Raw genomic sequence first — 18,881 nt, forward strand, 5'->3', positions numbered from 1 at the left:
TAGTACCGGCAAGGGGATCTTAACCCTTGACTTGGTGTTGTCAGCACCACGCTCACCTAGTGAGCAAACCGGCCATCTGTATGTGGGATCCGAACCCTCAGCGGGAGCGCCACCACACTCCCAAGCGGTGCACTGTAGCAGTGTGCCACCGGGCCGGCCCTTTTTTTTTTTTTTTCCTTTTTTTTGTTGAACAATCTATTTTAAACAGAGTACAATCTTAGTGACTTCAAACTAAATAGTCAACTTTTGGTCAGTGGGAGTAAAATATATACACATAATTGAGTCATTCATATTTTCCCTATAATGCAGATATTTGGTAGCAGTAAAATATTTAGCAGGTTCCTAATTCTTTAATGGAAATAACTTATCTCCAAAGAACCAGTGTAGTTACCAGGATGGTTCTGATTAACTCTAAGTATCAGCTGTTCTCTGAGCACATGGTCTAAGAGGTGACACATCACCAAAGAATAAGAACAAATATCACTGCTCACCAACAACCATGGTGAAGCTTCGTTACGTTTTTCTAACTGCTCTTATTGGTTTTTATTCTAGAGCCTATTACCATGCACCTTCAGATGCTAATGGAAGTGGTCCCACCAGAGGAAGACCCTGAAGCCAAGTCAAAACTGTGATGAATTTATTTTTGTAAGCAGTATTTGTAGTTATTTCTTACTGATTTTTTTCTTAACATGCTCTCAGAGGTTTATAATATTGTTATTTTTAGATATCCTTAATTCTGTGTGTGGGGTTCCAAACAGGAGAAGTGACAAGTTTCTGGTAAAGTTATCAGGTAAAGATGTCACCTAAAAGAAGGCTGGTGGCTAGGTAAGGGCAGAATAAAAACTACCACCATTAGAGTGGCAACTACTTAACAAGGGGCACATCACATTTACTTAAATACTGTTCTTTAAACTCAATAATCAATAGTCTACTGTTTTATACAGAATTGGTGAAATTTTTGCTTTGATTGATAAAGATTTTTAAGTACAAATGTTTTACTCTCTACTTTCCCCCACCCCAAAAGTACTGCCACCCTGGTATTTAACCCGTGACATACATCTATGCCAGGCTGAATGACAAGGTCCCACTGCAAAGGTGACTGTCCACCCAGCACCACTTGCAGCCTGTGTGTGAACAAGAGTCACCTCTGTCGGTGGTCAGCATCACTGCCTTCCCTACAGCCTTCACGGGCATTTTAGTCAAACCAGAAAGTGTGGTGAATAACATTTTATCTTGCATTTGGTACTCAGGGAAAATATTGTTTGAAAAATGTAAAAAGTAACATTTCTGTGAAAACACTGAAATTTTATTAATAATAAATCACAAAAGACATTCACACCACAAAGTGTGTGAGCAATTTTAGAAGCATCTACAAAAGTACTTTTACCTTGCATTTCAGAAATTTACCCAAAACATGAAATCAGTACATATTAATAGCAGTACAGAAAACCAATTGCTAATTGTTTACACTGTCAGCATCCTATGTCCTACAAAATGTTATTCAGAGCTTCAAATATTAGAAAATTGAATGCCTGGGGAAAAAAATTGAGACTTAAACATATCCTTCCTCCCTCAATATTTTCATCAAGCTGTTTGTGAAGTACACAGAGAATGGGCATCACGTCTTCTATGAGAGCAGGACCCCCACCACGTGTACATGGGAAACGCATATTCATGCAGCTCTCTTACTTGCTATTATTGTGTGCTGTGTCTTACAAAAGAGACTCAACACAACTAAGCTTGAAGAGCAGCAGCATTCACAGGCAGGCCACAAGGGCATCAGAGAGCCAGTGCACCTCAGGAGGCTCTGTCACTGACTTCACCACCTCCAAACAGGAGCAAGAGCCACATCTAGAGAAACTAAATAAGGACATTAAGAAGAGCTCCACAGAGTCAAAACCTTTGCCAGCAAAGACACCAGAACTTTCTACTTCCTGAAGAGCCTGCCCAACTTAGGCAAGAAAAAGGAAAATCACCACCTTACTTCATGGGCCAATCTGACACCTGCCAGTCAACCAATGAGTGTCACAGCAGCAGCAAGGATGTGTTCTTAGCAGCTGTCCAGGCTGGACACCACATCCTCCCACTGGAGGGCAGTGGTCTGACCACCTGTCACAGAGCCACTGCACAGAAAAAAATGTCCCGATCTAGCAGCACTCTGTTGGCACTCCCCAAAGCAAGGCCAAGCCGTGCAATGAGCTGATTATCTTATTTTACAAATGAGGAAACTGAGAGCAAGAGTGTGATCCATCCCTGCTCACGGGACAGCTTGATGACAGAGTTTACCTCTAGTAAACTGGGTATACCTGGGACATACATAAACTTGGGCATGTGGGCATTCTGACATATATATAAAAAATGAAGATCTTGGGGCAGTCACTCAACAGTCATGTTCTATCAAAGTTCTTTTCCATTTCTAGGTGAAGCTGACACACTGATATTGAGGAAGAGTGTAGGGTTTTAATTTCCCAATAGCTCAGCTTTCTAACTTTTTTTTTTTTCCTTTTTGTCTTTTTTACTGACCGGTAAAGGGATCGCAACCCTCGGTGTCGCGCCCGTACCGGGGACCGGCAACGGGATCGCAACCCTCGGTGTTGCGCCCGCACCATGCTCAGCCAGTGAGCGGGAACCGGTCTCCACATGGGATCCGAACCCTCGGCAGGAGCGCCGCCGCGCTCCCAATCGGCGCACTCTCCAGTGCGCCACCGGGCCGGCCCAGCTTTCTAACTTTTTCAATGAAGAAACCCAAAGCATGAAAAGCCTACATGGCTACATGTAAGTGGTAATGATGATACACTCCTCCTAAAAAAGTTGGTGACCATAGGTGCTGCAGCCTTACCCAACAATGTGTGCTCGGAGGCTTACCCCCTGGCACTGCACAGGTCCTTTTAAGTTTCCACTAAAAAGACAACTTTGTCCCCTTTGTCCAGGACTCTGCAGGCCCAGGGGGTCATTTAGAACCAGTAGTCTCATCACCTCCAGAAAGTTCTGGGTCTTGCTGAGGCAATCCCATTTTTATCCTTGGACTATCTCTTCATAAGAAGTAAACTTAGTCTTAGTAGCTTTCAATATCTTAAGAATACTGAAAGTATTAGTACACATGGGCTATGTTGAATCCCAACTAACTCATGGCTGAAAGGGTCTTCAGTTGCTGAATATGAATTTGTAAGACAGAAACCTCAATTTATATGTTAAGACCAGGTTTTTAGCAATGTACCCAATGTAGGTCTATGTAAGAAAAATGAGTGGACTAACTCCAGTTACTACAGTTCATTACCCAACACCACAGTCTGCTCTCCATCACTCAGGCTCGAGTGTCAGGAAGAGCGGTGAGAGGCAACGTGGAGGAAGGAAGGCACAGTCTGGGCTCGTGTCGCAACACCACTTTTTGTTTCTTCTGCTTCCACCCTCCTTTGACAGTCTTCTTAGCCTTTTTTTTTTTTTTTTTTTTTTTTTTTTTTTTTTTTTTAAAGATGACCGGTAAGGGGATCTTAACCCTTGACTTGGTGTTGTCAGCACCACGCTCAGCCAGTGAGCGAACCGGCCATCCCTATATGGGATCCGAACCCCTGGCCCTGGTGTTATCAGCACCGCACTCTCCCAAGTGAGCCACGGGCCGGCCCTTCTTAGCCTATTTTTAAATCTACTAAGAATTTCTCACCATTACCAATCCCAGTGCCACAAGATGACACTTTGTAATAATTTATCCTTGAGGCGAAAAAGGTTTGGATATGACCACTTGTTTTCTTAACTTTCAGTCTCATAGCAACATCCATTCTTGTTCAGTCTTCTGGCCACTCTTCAGGATTTAATTCACATTCTCATTCACTATCACTTTCGTAATCCTCCGAAGTCGTGCTACTGTTTTCAACCACCTCAGCTACTTTGTGGGACAGGTTTTTAGAATTTATAACTAGAAGAGTTAGATATTTAACATGGGTTAAGTACAAACCAATTAGCAAATCTCTCCCCCACCCCCTATTATTTTGGTCAACGCAGAAAAAAATCAGTTGGGTTTTCGTCTATCTATCTTGCAACTTATTTCATATTTGCATTATTTAAGGCAAGAAATGAGGAGGTAAAATTTCTCTGCTTATAAGTAAATTATTCTCCTAGGAAGAATACCTATAAAAGTGTTAGAAGAAGGTGTATTTATAACCAAGGGTTAAGTACTCAAACCAGAACATTTAGCACCAGGATCAACCACAAAGAGAGAACTAATTTCCAAGGGCTTTATATTGACAGCCCATTTCCAGAAAGGCTGAATCCCTAAAATCAGCTGACTGAGTGATTATGTCCACCCCCACTCAGGACCTACACCCCCCCCCCCCCCCCCACAGCCCATTTCCAGAAAGGCTGAATCCCTAAAATCAGCTGACTGAGTGATTATGTCCCCCCCCCCTCAGGACCTACCCCCCCCCCCCCTGCCCCCGGTGTGGGTGCTCAGCATCTTACCCTTGGAGAAGTGGCTGTCCTCTTCACAGTCTTCCCAGTGATCAAAATCAAAAGCCACATTAGGATTCTGTTCAATATAATAGTTTACATTAAATGAATTAATATAACATACCCAGGGTGTTACGACCAGCCAGCCAGAGTTCATTCCAACTCACCCTCTGTTTGAGTAAGCTATTCCAAGATTCCCTTCTCTCTTTTGCAAGAGTGATTATAGGTTCATCATTATTAATTATGCATTTGCAGTCATCTTCTATTATGTTGGCCTGCAGGTTCATATCAGCCAAGTAAAATTTGTCTCCCACCCAGGCACTAGGTTTATAAAAAGAAATAAAGTCAGCCTTTTAAAATGTTAGAAATTATTTCTATTTTATAAGATATATATATAAACCTACCTGAAAATGACTCTGTCTCTAAAGTATTTACATTTGTAATCTTTTACATTCCTTATTCTTATCTTTAAGATGACGACATCATCTTTTTGGAACCACTTTATTTGTGGGTGGAAGCTAGAAGGAAAGAAAACAGCTTGTATATTCGTCAGCATTTATTCACTGATCAAGGGAAGTCAATTCTCCAACAGTGATGGACATACCTTTTCAGATGTGGCTGGGTAGTTGTGCTAATGGAAGTATCTCCAGTGTTTTCAGATAAAGTTTCTGTACAAAAATCAAATTTTCCTACAGGTTAATTGTAGGTAACTCCATAATGTATTTACATATATATTTTTTTGCACCTTATACAATTTTTAGATGAGGAATTACTCACAAAAGAGTATAAGTTTCACAGTAACCCAAGTATCCAGTTGCAAAGAACAAGTAGAAAAAATTAAAATGCACATCACTTAGTGAAACTATCATAATATTTTAAAATAAAAACAGGCTTTGACAAATATTGAAATTAAACAATCAGGAAATTAAAGTTACTCTTTTGAAGAGGAACTGTATTACAGTTGCTGGCCACAAGACACAAATGTTCAGGCTTCTTTGGTGCTGCCAGGACCCCACCAAAGATGACTTCCAGAGCAGCAGCCAATATGCACTAGGAACAAACGCCGAACATAACATTTTCTGAGACTGACAACCTACCTACTGAGCTAAGGAGGCAACTAAGAACATCACAGTTTCTAAAACAATCCAATTTAAACTTCTCAATCTAAAACATCTGAGCTTCTCTCCAAAAACTTGAACTAGAATGTTCATAGCAGCTTTAATCCAACAGCCCCAAATGGAAAACAACCCAACATCTACCAGTAGACAAACAATTGTGCTATATTCATATTACGGACTACAACTCAGCAATAAAGAAAAACTACTGCTACTTGCAACAATACAGATGAATTTCACAGACATAATGTTGATTGAAAAAAGCCACAAGAGTATATGCTATCTGCTTCTAATTCAGCAAAACTAATGGTGACAGAAATCAGAATAGTGGTCACTCAGAACGGAGACTGCTGGGGTACTAGAAACATTCAACAACTTGATGTGGATGTGGTTAATGGACATATACATGTGTAAAAACTCTGATGAGCTATTCACTTAAGATCTGTGCACCTCACTGGATATATGTTATACCTCAAATAACAGAAAGGAAAACAATTGCAAAAAACAAACTTTGGAAGCTGAATTGTCAAAAATAAATACAGGTAACATCAGTTTGTGTCACCTCTATATTTCGTCTCAAAGTGGCAAGTCTAAACCTTAGAAAATTTACAAACATGATTGATTTAAAGGTAACTATTTATTAAATAACATATACCAACCAGACTCTGGGTCTTCTGACTTTGTCTTGGAGTCCACCTCTCTTTCTTCACCCCCATCCTCTTGGTGTGTGCTCTGCAGACAAGCAGCAGCATCTGCTGAAGGAGGTGCCCTGGACAGAAGAGGTGCAGGTTAAGTCCTGGGCTTTGGGAGGCACTCAGGCAGTTTGGCTGTCTTCGAGAACTTCCCAGAGAGAAGAGGAAGGCAGGCAATGAAGGACTGGGGAGTGCTTGTCACCCTGGAGTCAGATCCACATACAGCTGATACCTCGTTTACAGAGGACCAGGGCAGGGCCAGTCAGCTCTGCTCACTGCTGTGGCCCTCACATCAAGCACACAGTGGATGACTGACACATATTATCAAAGAAAGGTACTAACTCATTTACCAAAATAATCTTCCAAATTCACTCAACTTCGAGAATAACAACACGCACTGCTACCCACTTCAAACAGAATAAAAGGGCAGAAAGCAAAAAGCCAGTTTCTCTTCCTCCCCTGCCCCAGTCTCTCAGGCCATCTTCCCAGAGACCACCCCTGTTACCAGTTTGGGTCTACTTCTAGAAATACTCTTTGTATAGAAATTCAAAAGTTGACATCCACATCTCTCTATCTAAAACACACACACACACACACACACACACACACACACACACATTTAAACACATGGGAACCTACTAAATTCAGTGTGCTGCCCCTTGTGTATTACACTTAATAACTGGCTAGGGACTACTTCATATCAGCACAGAGGGCCACCTCATTCTTTTAAAAATTTTAAGTTGTGTTATTCTTTTGGTTCTTTGAGCAGGTAACCACATTTGTGGGTTTAGGCCATAATCCCAAAAGACACAATCCCAACACCATAATCCTGAATGTTAAAATCCCAAAAGATCAAAATTCCTAATATCTAAAATCTCCCAAATCACAATAATTGAAAGATTAAAATCCCAAATGCTAAAATCCTGAAACCCATATGCTGGGGAAGGAATGTCCTTTTTATACATCTGCATTTATGAAAAATAAAGTTTCTTGAGATTTTGGCTCAAATATATATATAACTGTGTGACTGTCATTAGTACAAAGGTACTTTAAAAAGTTCATGGACAAATGAGATTGAAAGATAATACAAATCTTTCCATAAACTTTTTGAAGACTCCTCATGTACCTGGAGGAGTCTACTTATGCTTGCAAAAATATGTATATTACTGCCTATTTTATTGTGTAAAGTGGCCTTTTTCAAAATTTCTCAAGTAAATTCCTTTTAAAAAATTTTTCTTTTAAAGAATTTTTTAAAATTATTTTTTCCTAGAATTATATTTTTGGGATTTTGATCTTTCAGGATTGTGATTTTGGGGATTTTAGACTTTAGGAATTTTGATCCTTTGGGATTTCAACATTCAGGATTCTGGCATTCAGGACTGTCTTTTGGGATTATGATTAGCACCATATGCCTTTGTCCAGTATATCCACACTTTACACGCTATCCACTCATTAGTCACTTACAAGCTGTCTTGGTTATCAGATCAAAAAAACATAGTATACACAGGGTTCAGTACTAGCACTGTTTCAGGCATCCGCTGGTGGTCTTGGAATGTATCCCCTGCAGATAAGGGGGGACTACCATACAAATCCTGTGGTGGACACAAGTGCTGTGCCCATCTTCCCCCTGTGGGGGTTGCCAGTATACTTTCTCAGAGTGACTTTCATAATCTCTCATATACACTGCTTATGGGAGTGTAAACAGGTACAACTATTTTGGAAAAAACTTGGGCAATAGTTCAAATTATGACTTAGCAATTCCATTCCATCAGAAATATATATATATATATATATATGTATTTTTTTTTTTTTGGTCTTTTTCCGTGTCCGGCAACGGATCGCAACCCTCAGTGTCGCCCCCGTACCGGACCGGGACCGGCAACGGGATCGCAGCCCTCGGTGTTGCCCCTGCGCCTCGCTCAGCCAGTGAGCGGGAACCGGTCTGTGTGTGGGATCCGAACCCTCGGTGGGAGCGCCGCCGCGCTTCCCAAGCGGCGCACTATAGCAGTGCGCCACTGGGCCGGCCCAGAAATATATTTTTAAGTGTACCAAAAGACATGTAGGAAAATGTTTAAAGCACCACCAGTACTTGAAGTAACCTAAAACTGGATATTTCTCCAGTCAACTATAGGATGGGTAAACAAATTATGGTATATTCATACAAAGAACATTCTGTAGCAATGACAGTTTACATCTACAGCCACATGCACTTATAATCTAAATATAGATTAATTTCACAAACTGCTACGTACAAAACCAGGGAAAACCCATCTATGTTTTTCCACATGAGGAAAATGGCTCCTCTTGGGGAGGGGAGTGACTGGAAGGCAGGAGGAGGCCCTAAGTTATGTCTGTTTCTTGATCTGGAGCTGGTTACATGGGCGTGTGTTCAGAAACCCCATCAAACTTATGATGTGTGCACTTTTCTGTCTGTGTGCTATTTGCAATAAAAAGTTAAAAATCCTTTCTGCAAGAGATACAGTTAAAATAAGATATTTGAGTTTTGTCTTATAATACTCCACCAAAAACAAGAGTATGGATTGGGGTATGGATAAAAAAGATTGCCCAAATCTTGGTAATTATTAAAGCTGAGTATGGAAACAGGAAACTCGTTAAACTATTCTACTTTCATTAAAAAATGTCCTTAACCTTTGTGACTTCTATTTCCATAAAACACCTCTTCCAAAAGGAAGATGAAAATCTACTTACAGGGTTTGGCTTAAGCTTTCTTCAAAAGCTGGCATTTTAGCTTCTTTGTATAATTTTTTCAATTGTTCTACATGTTCTGGATTATCAATGCCCATTCCCATTGACAAAATTTCAACTCGAACATTATAATCAATGATAGAAGTTTTCAAATTTGAAAGTTTTGTAATGTGCACCTTGAATCAAAGAAAAAAACATTTGCAGGAATCACACTTTGAATTTTAATTGAATCAATCTGACATGGCCTCTCAATCTCTCTCTGCAATGTCTCATGCACTTTGGCACAGGCCACAATGTGCAAGGGCTTCTCATGGCAGCATCTGGATCATTTCATAACCAAGGTTACATCAGAATCTTCCAAAGCTCAGGCCCCACCACAGAAATATGACCAGGTGTGGGGTGGGGACAAGATCAAACCCTGAAATAAAATCTCTAGTTGAGTCCAATCTGTAATGCTGTAACCAAACATAAAATTCTATTTTGTTCTGATTCTCAATCAACAACCTTTACTTCTACTAACAAGGAGGATCCTAAGACTCAGAGTCCCCACATGCCCAGAAAGGGCCTATGCCAAGGCCCTAAATCCTGTGTTCTGGACAAAATCCTCCACTTGTCTTCTCTGCAACCAAAACATTCTCGTCCATTTCAATTTATACAAAATTAAGTAAAACATGAAAATCTGCAACAGTCCAATTCCTGTTGATGGAGGGTGTGGATACAGGACTAAATGTCCCTTCCATGTCAGGGGGTGGGGTGGGCCAGGCTGGCACTGTCTGGGGTACCTTCCTAAGTGAATCCTGGAAAAGTGTTCCCATCTGGGACTGTGCAGACGAGCCTTTCTCCAATCAAACTGGGGACTGAACTGGAGAAGGCAAATGTGGGGGGTCTCTTTTCCTTTTAGTATGCCAGTGGACACTGTTACACACTTTGGAGATGTGGAGACATATCTGCCAGGTAGGTTTTCTTTTTTGCTTCATTCTTTAGCTATAGTTTTATTTCTTTAAAATTTTTTTGGTGCTGGCTGGTACAGAAATCTGAACCCTTAACCTTGGTGTTATCAGCAACATGCTCTAACAAGCTGAGCTAACCAGCCAGGGCCTTTTTTTTTTTTTTTTTTAAATTTTTTTTTTAGCTATAGTTAAAAAAAAATCCCTGCTTAATAAAGTTTCCATTTTTCTCCAATAAAGAACAACTACAATACTATTAAAATATCAACTAAGACCCCCAAATCTCTTCATTTGTTTACACTGGTAATCTTTATTTTCTCCTCTAAAAACCATTTTCTCTTACCTTAAATCTTATATCCAAACTCCCCGTTTAAAGTGTTAAAGCTTTGCCAACCTTATAAAAATAACTTTCAGCAAAACAGTTTGTATGAACTGAATTCCTTTAAATCTTATAAATAATCATAATAATTAAGATTTAAGTCTAATGCAGCAAAATTCTGAATGGAAAAGTAGGGTTCTTGGCGGCAGACAGGCAGGGGACGGTGCCAGCCTCAGGAAGAGGCACAGAGGCGCCCTCACTCACATGTCCTTGTCTCACACTCACCACCCCTCCCCCCAGGTCAGCTCCACAGGGCAGGAGTCTTCATCTGCTTCATTCACAGGTGGAACCCAAGTGTGCAGTACTGGTCCTAGCACATAGTAGGTGCTCAGTAAATATTTGGTGAATGAACAAGGTAGAAATTATGAATGTGATAAAACCTATCTTTGAATGCTTGAGGACTGGACTCCTCAATATTACTGGTCATGTCCCACATCTTTAGGATCACTTACAAACTAGAAAAGATGGGGACTCTTGCAGCAGTCATTGACCCAGGGCCTCTCTGTGAGATCGACAATGGTTCATGATCAACAGTTGAAAACATGAAATAGAATAGAAATGTAAATATTAAAGGATGTCACATGCAGTAAGGATAGTTTCACGAAGCTTTGGTTGTATGCAAGTGTGTGTGTCATATACACAAATGCATGTGTGCACCACATTATGACATAAAATATTCCCTTAAAAACCAAACCAGAACCAATTCATGACCCAAATAACATGAAAAACACCTCTTCCTAACACAGAGCCACCAATAAGCCTCCATTTCTGTGAAGCAAACAGTTATTCAAGCATCACTTTAGAATAATTTCGATTATTTTAGGGGCCCATTCAAAGAGATTTCTTTTTTTAAGAAAACTGCATACTTACCATTGGATCAATCCAAACCGTATTTCCCAAAGCCAATACCACTTTTGCATCATGCAATTTTCCAACAATTTTATGATGAATGTACCTAGTAACCTGATAAAAGCACTTAAGTTATTTATCTGAGGACTTAACAAAATATCTTATACTGTATATGTTATATAATTTGGGAACTATGCCATGCATTTGAGACTACCGAGGACCCTCTGAGGCTATGAGGCCATCATCTCCCTTTTGTGGACAGGGGCAACAGAAGAGCTTAATAAGGACAGATGCAGGAAGGTGCCGGAACCTGCGTGAGGCCTCGCACGGGTGAGCTCCAAGAATGGGTCAGGGTCCGTGTCTCTGGATTCCTAATTCAGTACTTTCCCACTGTGGACATGTGTCCCCCATCTCCTCTAACAACCATCAACCTGTCTTTAAAGTATGGATGTTTACTCCTTTGAAAGCTCAATGACAGTGAAGTGAAAGTTGTTCCTGCTGCTCCAGAGGATGTCATGGTGATGGAGCCACTCTGTAATCCAACATTGGAATTGAGGGACCCTGGTCGTTTGTGTTCTCTCTCCTGAGCATGTAACTGTTTTCCACTCAAGAAGGGTCACAGCAGCTAAGACCTGTCCAGCCATTCTTTCATGCATGTTGTAACACCAATAAAGCAGAACAGAAGGGAGGCTGCCCATTGTCATCAGATTGCTTCTATCTCCCTTGAACTTTGTAAATGAATCTGGAAGATTACACACAGGAGAACTTTTCCCCATTTCTTTTTTTTTTTTTAAAGATGACCGGTAAGGGGATCTTAACCCTCGACTTGGTGTTGTCAGCACCACGCTCGCCCAGTGAGCGAACTGGCCATCCCTATATGGGATCCGAACCCGGGGCCTTGGTGTTATCAGCACCACACTCTCCCGAGTGAGCCACGAGCCGGCCCCTTTTCCCCATTTCTACAGAAGGCTGCTCTTCAAGGAATACTTGTCATCAATCATCTTTATAGACCAAATGTGTCTTGAGGACAAAGACCATGACCTTCTTGCTGCCAGCTAAATTCCCAGAACCCAGCATGGCACCTGGCACACAGTGGACACTCCGTAAACACTTACTACACAAAGGAAAAAGACTATTTGATAAAGGATAAAAATTTTTACTAAATTCACAACAATGAGGTTGTGTATTTATCCTATTTCATGGACACATTCACTTGGTTTATACCTGGATAATGTTTAACCTTGCTTATAACCCACATTGTTTTTACTTTGCCAATTGCAATGGTTTATTTCCTATCTCATTAATCAGATTACACAAAATTTCACCTTCCTTTGATTCTTCCTTGAACAATCAGGACCATCATCATGAACATGACTCACTGCTGCAGTAATGAACAGGACTTTCTGGCTGGCCTCTACCTGGTCGGCAAGGGCTGAGCCTTTCCATCCTCAACTGAATCCACTGGTACCACTCTTCTGTGCTCTGTGCCTTGGCACAGGTAGTTTTCTTTCCCTTCAGTGCCTTAACCGTTCTATTTGGTGATATCCTAGTTACCCCACAGGTCCCAGGGGAAACGTCCCTTTCTTTGGAAATTTATCTGGCCTCCATCTTTCCTTCCTTGTCCATCCTCTCAACTCCAGTGGAATTTCCTGGCCTCTCCAGAGAACATCTATCACCTATAGCTCCACGTTGGCTGTGGTACCCATTTTTGTAGGTGCTTATACTATTTCATCTCTGTATGCTGATAGCTAATTTATTTTACCACGATCCCTATTTTATGCCAATTCTAAAATTGTAAGCAGTAGAGACAATGGTGACAGTGTGAAGGACACCCAGCATCTCTCTGAGGGTTCACAGCTGGGTTCTATGCACGAGTGGCAGTTGGTACATTCCTGCACCCGCAAGGATCTAAGCAGACTATGCTTTAACTGCCTAGGAACATGAAGCAATTTGCTTAAACTCAATACTTCAAATTCAAATAAGCCTCGATTCTCTGTATATTCCATTTGAAATATATACTAAAAGTTAACAAAACATAAAAAGCCAAAAAACTCACCTTTGGATTCCATTCAATTTCATTGTCAGCAGGTTTCACCCTACAAACAATAAACTCCACAGCTTGTGGGGGAAGAGTGTGGAAGTTTTCTGGGAGATGCAACAGTTGGCCTCTTGTGACAAGTCCAGTCCTGCCTTCATCTATGAACTTTACAAGGACATTATCCAGGACCCAAGTGTCTTCTTTCTGGCTCATCTCCAACACCTGAACCCTGGGGAACAATGGCGGCGTCAGTTTAACACAGAGATTCCAAAAAGGAAATAATCTTTGCCTCAACGTACCCGTTAAATGGAAAACAAACAAAAGACTCCTAAACTGCATGATTTTTACTCTACACTAGAAATTTAAAAACTAAGGCCTTTGAAAGCACTTAGAGGTGGATTATTTAAAGTATACATAAGTATAAAAACATGTAGTACTTTTGAATAGAGTAAATCCCTTTATATGACAACATAATAAAAATTAACATAGCAAATTAAAGTTTCAGCATTTCTGAATCAAGGCTATCACAAAGTGACATGGGTGTGGCTTCAAGGGAGGTAGGTGCAAACAAGCGAGTGAGTCAGACTGACTGGGCTGGACACTGTGCCATTTAGTGAGCTGACGTTAGACAACTTATGTAACATTGCCAAGGCTCAGTTTGCTTATCTGTAAAATGGGGATGGCGCCCATTTTACAGGAATTTGAAAGAAATAAATTAGTTAAAGATGAATGTGTATGTCATTCATAGTGACGGCTCAATAAACGTCTGCAGTTACACTGTCACTGTGCTCTGTGCTCAGGAATCTTGGGTAGAGTTTCACGCATAGAACTGTACCAGGTGTCAGGGGGACATTGGAAGGCAGCCAGGTTTAGTACATATACACTCAGTCAAACAGACAGAGGTAAAAATAGAAATTCAATGCCATTTAAAGTTATCTTATGCTTCACAACTTTAGAGATAAAATAAAAATAGACTTTACCTATGAAAAAGTGTTTTTTCTGCTAATCCATATAATCCAAACTTCTCCGCCTTTTCAACAGTGGTTTTATTACTGGAATTCTTAAAATACTCATTCATTTCAGCATTCAGAGTTGCACAAAGATCCACATGTTTATCAATTATACGACCAAAGTAATTTGTTGCATTCGAAATATAAAAAGGTATTATCTGAAACATACACAGTAAACAAAATCTAAACCAAAGATGTATACGCTCACTGTACCTGCAGAAATAAGCACTTGACCTGCAAACCAAAAGCATACAAATAGGTATTTAAAAATAAATAAACTGGTAAGCTGGCCTAAAAACCAAAACAAAATAAGTATCTTACCATATTCACCAATAATTATAACTTCATTTTAAGGAAGATTTTTTTGCAATTTTCATTATTTTAAAATTTCATTATTAGGTATAAGTGTTCCTTTGTTTACTTTTTAACTGCACTTTCAAAAAAATTCTTCTTAAAACAACACAGCTGTCTCTTGAGCCCCTTCTGATCTTTTTTTCATGTACAAGAAGCATTTTAAGAGCTTACTGTATATCAACCACAGAGAAAACCATGTCCTACAGGGACCCCAGCAACCCAGAAGTGGATAGATAAGCCATAGCAGTGTGCATTCAAGAAGACAACTCTTCACAGGTAAGGGTATGCAATGATACTGGCCTGCTAGTGGGAATGTCAGTGTGTGAGAGGGAATATTGGTGCCCACATGTTAGCCAAAGTATGGAGGAGGCATTTCAGACAGAGGGTCTAAACAACCTGCATTAAGGCAAGGAGCCCTGGCTGCCCAGAGCAGATGCCAGGAGTGAGAAGTAGCTGCTTGTAGGGAAGGGGGAAAGGGCAGTGCTGACTGGGACCAAGGTAGGCAGGGATGAGGTCGCTCCTTGTGATCAAAAAAGGTGTGGGGTCTCAGAGGCTGACAGCCTCGTCTGCGGCCCCCTCCAACTTCATTACCTGCCACTCTCGCATTCTCACTGCCAGTGAGCCTTGTCCTGCCTGCGAACACACCCCAGGAACTACTGCCTCTGGGCCTTGGACTTGCTGCTTCCTCTGCCCACAATATTCTTCCCCATATCTTCCCACAACTGGATCTTTTTTATCACTTGGGCCTCAGTGCAGTTGGGTCGACTCTTCAGAGAGTTCCTCCCTGCTTATAACTTCCAAAGGGCCACTTGTCCCCCTGGCACACTTACACCAGGACACTCTCTAGTACTTCACTGCACTCCATCCTCTTCATAGCACTTGTCACTACATAGAGTCATCTTCTTACTTACATGTCCCTTGTTGACCATCCCCATGGGAATGCAACCCTAAAAGGATGGGGAACAATCTACGATGGTAATCAAGCCAGCCATTCTCCAGCACCAAGTAGAAAGCTGCCACAATAAACCCTCAGAGCTTACTCTGCCTGCCCCCACCACAGGCAGTGAGTTTTGTACTCCTTCCTATCTCAGACCCAGTCTTCTCCTGGGGAGTGCTGGTAAATGGAGTCTTCTCCCCTATGCTTAGAGCCCTCCACGGTCTGGCATTCCAGACATTAGGCCACTCCGTGATGGCTGTCACTGAACACGAGGTGGTACTGAGGATGAAAATGCCCACTACAATATTATAAGAAATGGGCAGGGCATAATATATATGCCAATAACAAAATTTTTAAAAGATGCACAAAGAAAAATGACAGAGAGAAGGAGGGTGGGGCAAGATGATGGCTAGAGGTGCCCAACAGATCCTCCCACAGAAAGGGACAAGACAAAGGAATGGACAGCTAAGTACAGGGGACACACTGGTGGGAGAGTGTAGGAGGGCAGTGGGAGCCTGGTGAAGACCCTGTGGGGCACCAAGCAGTGTGGTGCAGAGGAGAAAGAGGCACACGGCTGCAGCTGCCCCATGTCTCTGACACCAGGATCAGCCAGGAGTTCTCACTTGTGGTGGAAAGAATCTGCTTGGCTGTGAGTACTTCCCAGTGGTAATCCTCCTCCTGCTCCTGCCCCAGCCCACCCCTACCACCTCCACGGTGGTCTTGTCTAGGCCCAGAGCAGTGGTCCTCCTCCCCACACAGGAATTCATCTGCACAGCAAACCCCACCACATGGCCCACACCGCCTGCATGGCCCTGGCCACTTGTGTGACCACAACCACCTGGCCACTAGCCCAGCCCCACCTGCCCACCAGGGCCCAATCATCCAGCTGCCCATGTGGCCCCACCCACACAGTCGCCCCCACCCACCCATGGGGAGTTAGCAAGGGGACAGGAGAGACCTTTTGTAGTGATGGAAATATTTATATGTTGATTGTGGTAGTGGGTACATGACTGTATACATTTATCAAAACCCAACTAACTATACACTTAAAAATAGTGATTTTTATCATATGTAAATTATACCGCAATATAGCTGATTTTAAAAAGAGATTTGGTTAGAAGGGCTCTGGGAAGGTGGTGGCAACGAAGTATCAGTTTTTCAGTCTCTCTGAATTCCCACATAAAGACAGAGCAGTGAGATGGCAAAACCCCAAACCAAGGATAAAAAAACAGTTGGAAAAAATATCCCCATGGACGCCAAAATAAAAGCAGATAAGGAAGACAATATAGGTGAAAATCTAGTTGAACTTGGGTTTGGCAAAGACTTACGATAACACCAAAAGCACAATCTATGAAATAAAAAATTGGTAAGTTGACTTGATTAAAATTAAAACTTCTGCTCTGTAAAAGACACTGTAAAAAGAATGAACGCACAAGCCAAAGACTTGAGAAAATTTTTGCAAAACACATATTTGATAAAGGACTGGTATCCCAAATATCCAAAGAACTCTTAAAATTCAACAATAAGAAAATGAACAAACCGATTAAAATGTCTAGACACCTTACCAAAGAATACATACGGATGGCATATAAGCATATCAAAAGATGCTCTGGGCCGGCCCGTGGCTCACTCGGGAGAGTGCGGTGCTGAAAAGATGCTCAACATCCTACACCACTGGGGAACTGCGAACTAAAACAATGAGGTACCACTGCACATCTGTAGGACAATGCTGACAATGCCAAGCACTGACAGGGCTGTGCAGCAGCAACAACTCTCACTCCCTGCTGCTGGGAATGCAAAAAGGTACGGCCATGCTGGAAGACAGTTTGGCAGTTTCTTACAAAATTAAACATACTTTTACCATATGATCCAGCAATCGCAATCCTTGGTATTTACCCAAATGAGCTGAAAACTTATGCGTACATAAAATCCTGCACGTGAATGTTTACAGTGGCTTTATTCATAACTGCCAAAACTTGGAAGCCACCAAGATGTCCTTCAGTAGGTGAATGGATAAATAAACTGATACACCCTGACAATGGACTATTATTTCAAACTAAAAAGAAATGAGGTTTCATGCCAAGAAAAGACATGGAGGACACTTAGATGCACATTACTTAGTGAGAGAAGGCAGTCTGAATAGGATGCGTATTATATGATTCCAACTATGTAACATCCTGGAAAATGCGAAACTATGAAGACAGTAAAAAGATCAGTGGTTACCAGGAGTTCTGGGGAAAAGGGAGAGGGATTAATAGGTGGAGCATGGGGGATTTTTAGGGCAGTGAAATTACTCTGTATGATACTATAATCACACAGATATATGGATTATATACATCATACATGTCATTATATATTTGTCAAAACACACAGAACCGCACCATAGCAAGAGTGAACATTAATGTAAACTATGGACTTTAGTTTATAATAGTGTATCAATATTAGCTTACCAATTGTCACAAATGTACCATACTAATGTAAGATGTTAATAATAGGGGAGGCTGTGTGGGGGTGGAAGGGTTTATGGGAACTCTGTATTTTCTATAAACCTAAACATGCTCTAAAAATTAAAATCTATTAATTTAAAAAACAACAACAAAAAGCAGATAAGCAAAAACCACCGACATCTACAAGGTCTTCAAGTAACATGCAGATCCTTTTGCCCAATGATTAATGGTCATTTTAATGAACATGTTTTATTTTTTTAAGTGGCAGAATCCCAATAGGATATAATTATGACTTCTACACATGGGTAGGAAGAAGCAGAGGGAAGCAATACAGCATCTGATGGACCCGAGAACAGAGAACTCCAAAAGATGCAACAGTCATTCACTGAAAACCTGATGGGCAATGTGCTCCAACAGTGGGTGAGGGCTGGAGCCCCTGTGAAATCTCTAAACTGTCCCTGCAGGGATAAGAGAGATGCAGAAAGAGAAAAGGCAGATAAAAGTGGGGGAAGAAAACAGAGTGAGGAAATCTCAAAACTCTCAGACACTATATCACCACATTTTTTTTTTTTTACACAACACATAAACAACAGAAATGGGAACTCTGTGAAATTAGAAGTTAAACTGACCCACACCTCCTCTAAAAGTGAAGGAAAGAGCTTCCAGACAGCTGAACACTGAGGGTTCCTGGAGGGCACGGAAGCTCCGAGCCCCTTCCCCACACCTCACCCTATGCATCTCTTCATCTGTATCCTTTGTAATATCCTTTATAATAAATGAGTAAATGTTAAATGAATGAATGAATGAATAAAATCAAAGGAAAACAAAATTTATCTAAAAATAAGCAATAGCAAATTATCAAGATCAAATCCATACTACATCATAATAAAATAACAAAATAAATAACAACATCAATAAAATGTAATGAAGTAATTAAAAAATGTAAAGAGCAGAATAACAGTTC

The 18,881-nt window shown here is 41.1% G+C and overlaps 2 protein-coding genes across 2 annotated transcripts in view; one reads left to right on the forward strand and one right to left on the reverse strand.

Moving 5' to 3' along the window:
* Nucleotides 1-5,472, forward strand: part of SLC7A9 (solute carrier family 7 (amino acid transporter light chain, bo,+ system), member 9) — a 44,109-nt gene extending 38,637 nt beyond the window's left edge. Inside the window, exons 13-14 of the mRNA XM_008591624.1 lie at nucleotides 553-645; nucleotides 4,917-5,472. Of these exons, the coding sequence (XP_008589846.1) occupies nucleotides 553-632 (80 nt within the window). The 3' untranslated portion in view covers nucleotides 633-645; nucleotides 4,917-5,472. The remainder of the gene's footprint in view (nucleotides 1-552; nucleotides 646-4,916) is intronic.
* The window catches only part of LOC103607077 (putative ATP-dependent RNA helicase TDRD12), a gene marked incomplete at its 5' end in the record, with an annotated part of 35,420 nt that continues 20,263 nt past the window's right edge, over nucleotides 3,725-18,881 (reverse strand). The window contains 10 exons of the mRNA XM_008591626.1: nucleotides 3,725-3,913; nucleotides 4,456-4,522; nucleotides 4,611-4,764; nucleotides 4,848-4,961; nucleotides 5,048-5,111; nucleotides 6,218-6,327; nucleotides 8,960-9,132; nucleotides 11,153-11,245; nucleotides 13,188-13,398; nucleotides 14,150-14,337. Coding sequence (XP_008589848.1) covers nucleotides 3,822-3,913; nucleotides 4,456-4,522; nucleotides 4,611-4,764; nucleotides 4,848-4,961; nucleotides 5,048-5,111; nucleotides 6,218-6,327; nucleotides 8,960-9,132; nucleotides 11,153-11,245; nucleotides 13,188-13,398; nucleotides 14,150-14,337 — 1,266 coding nt within the window. The remainder of the gene's footprint in view (nucleotides 3,914-4,455; nucleotides 4,523-4,610; nucleotides 4,765-4,847; nucleotides 4,962-5,047; nucleotides 5,112-6,217; nucleotides 6,328-8,959; nucleotides 9,133-11,152; nucleotides 11,246-13,187; nucleotides 13,399-14,149; nucleotides 14,338-18,881) is intronic.

The sequence above is a fragment of the Galeopterus variegatus genome, unplaced genomic scaffold (genome assembly GCF_000696425.1).
Source record: "Galeopterus variegatus unplaced genomic scaffold, G_variegatus-3.0.2 Scaffold7086, whole genome shotgun sequence".
In the NCBI taxonomy this organism is placed as follows: domain Eukaryota; kingdom Metazoa; phylum Chordata; class Mammalia; order Dermoptera; family Cynocephalidae; genus Galeopterus; species Galeopterus variegatus.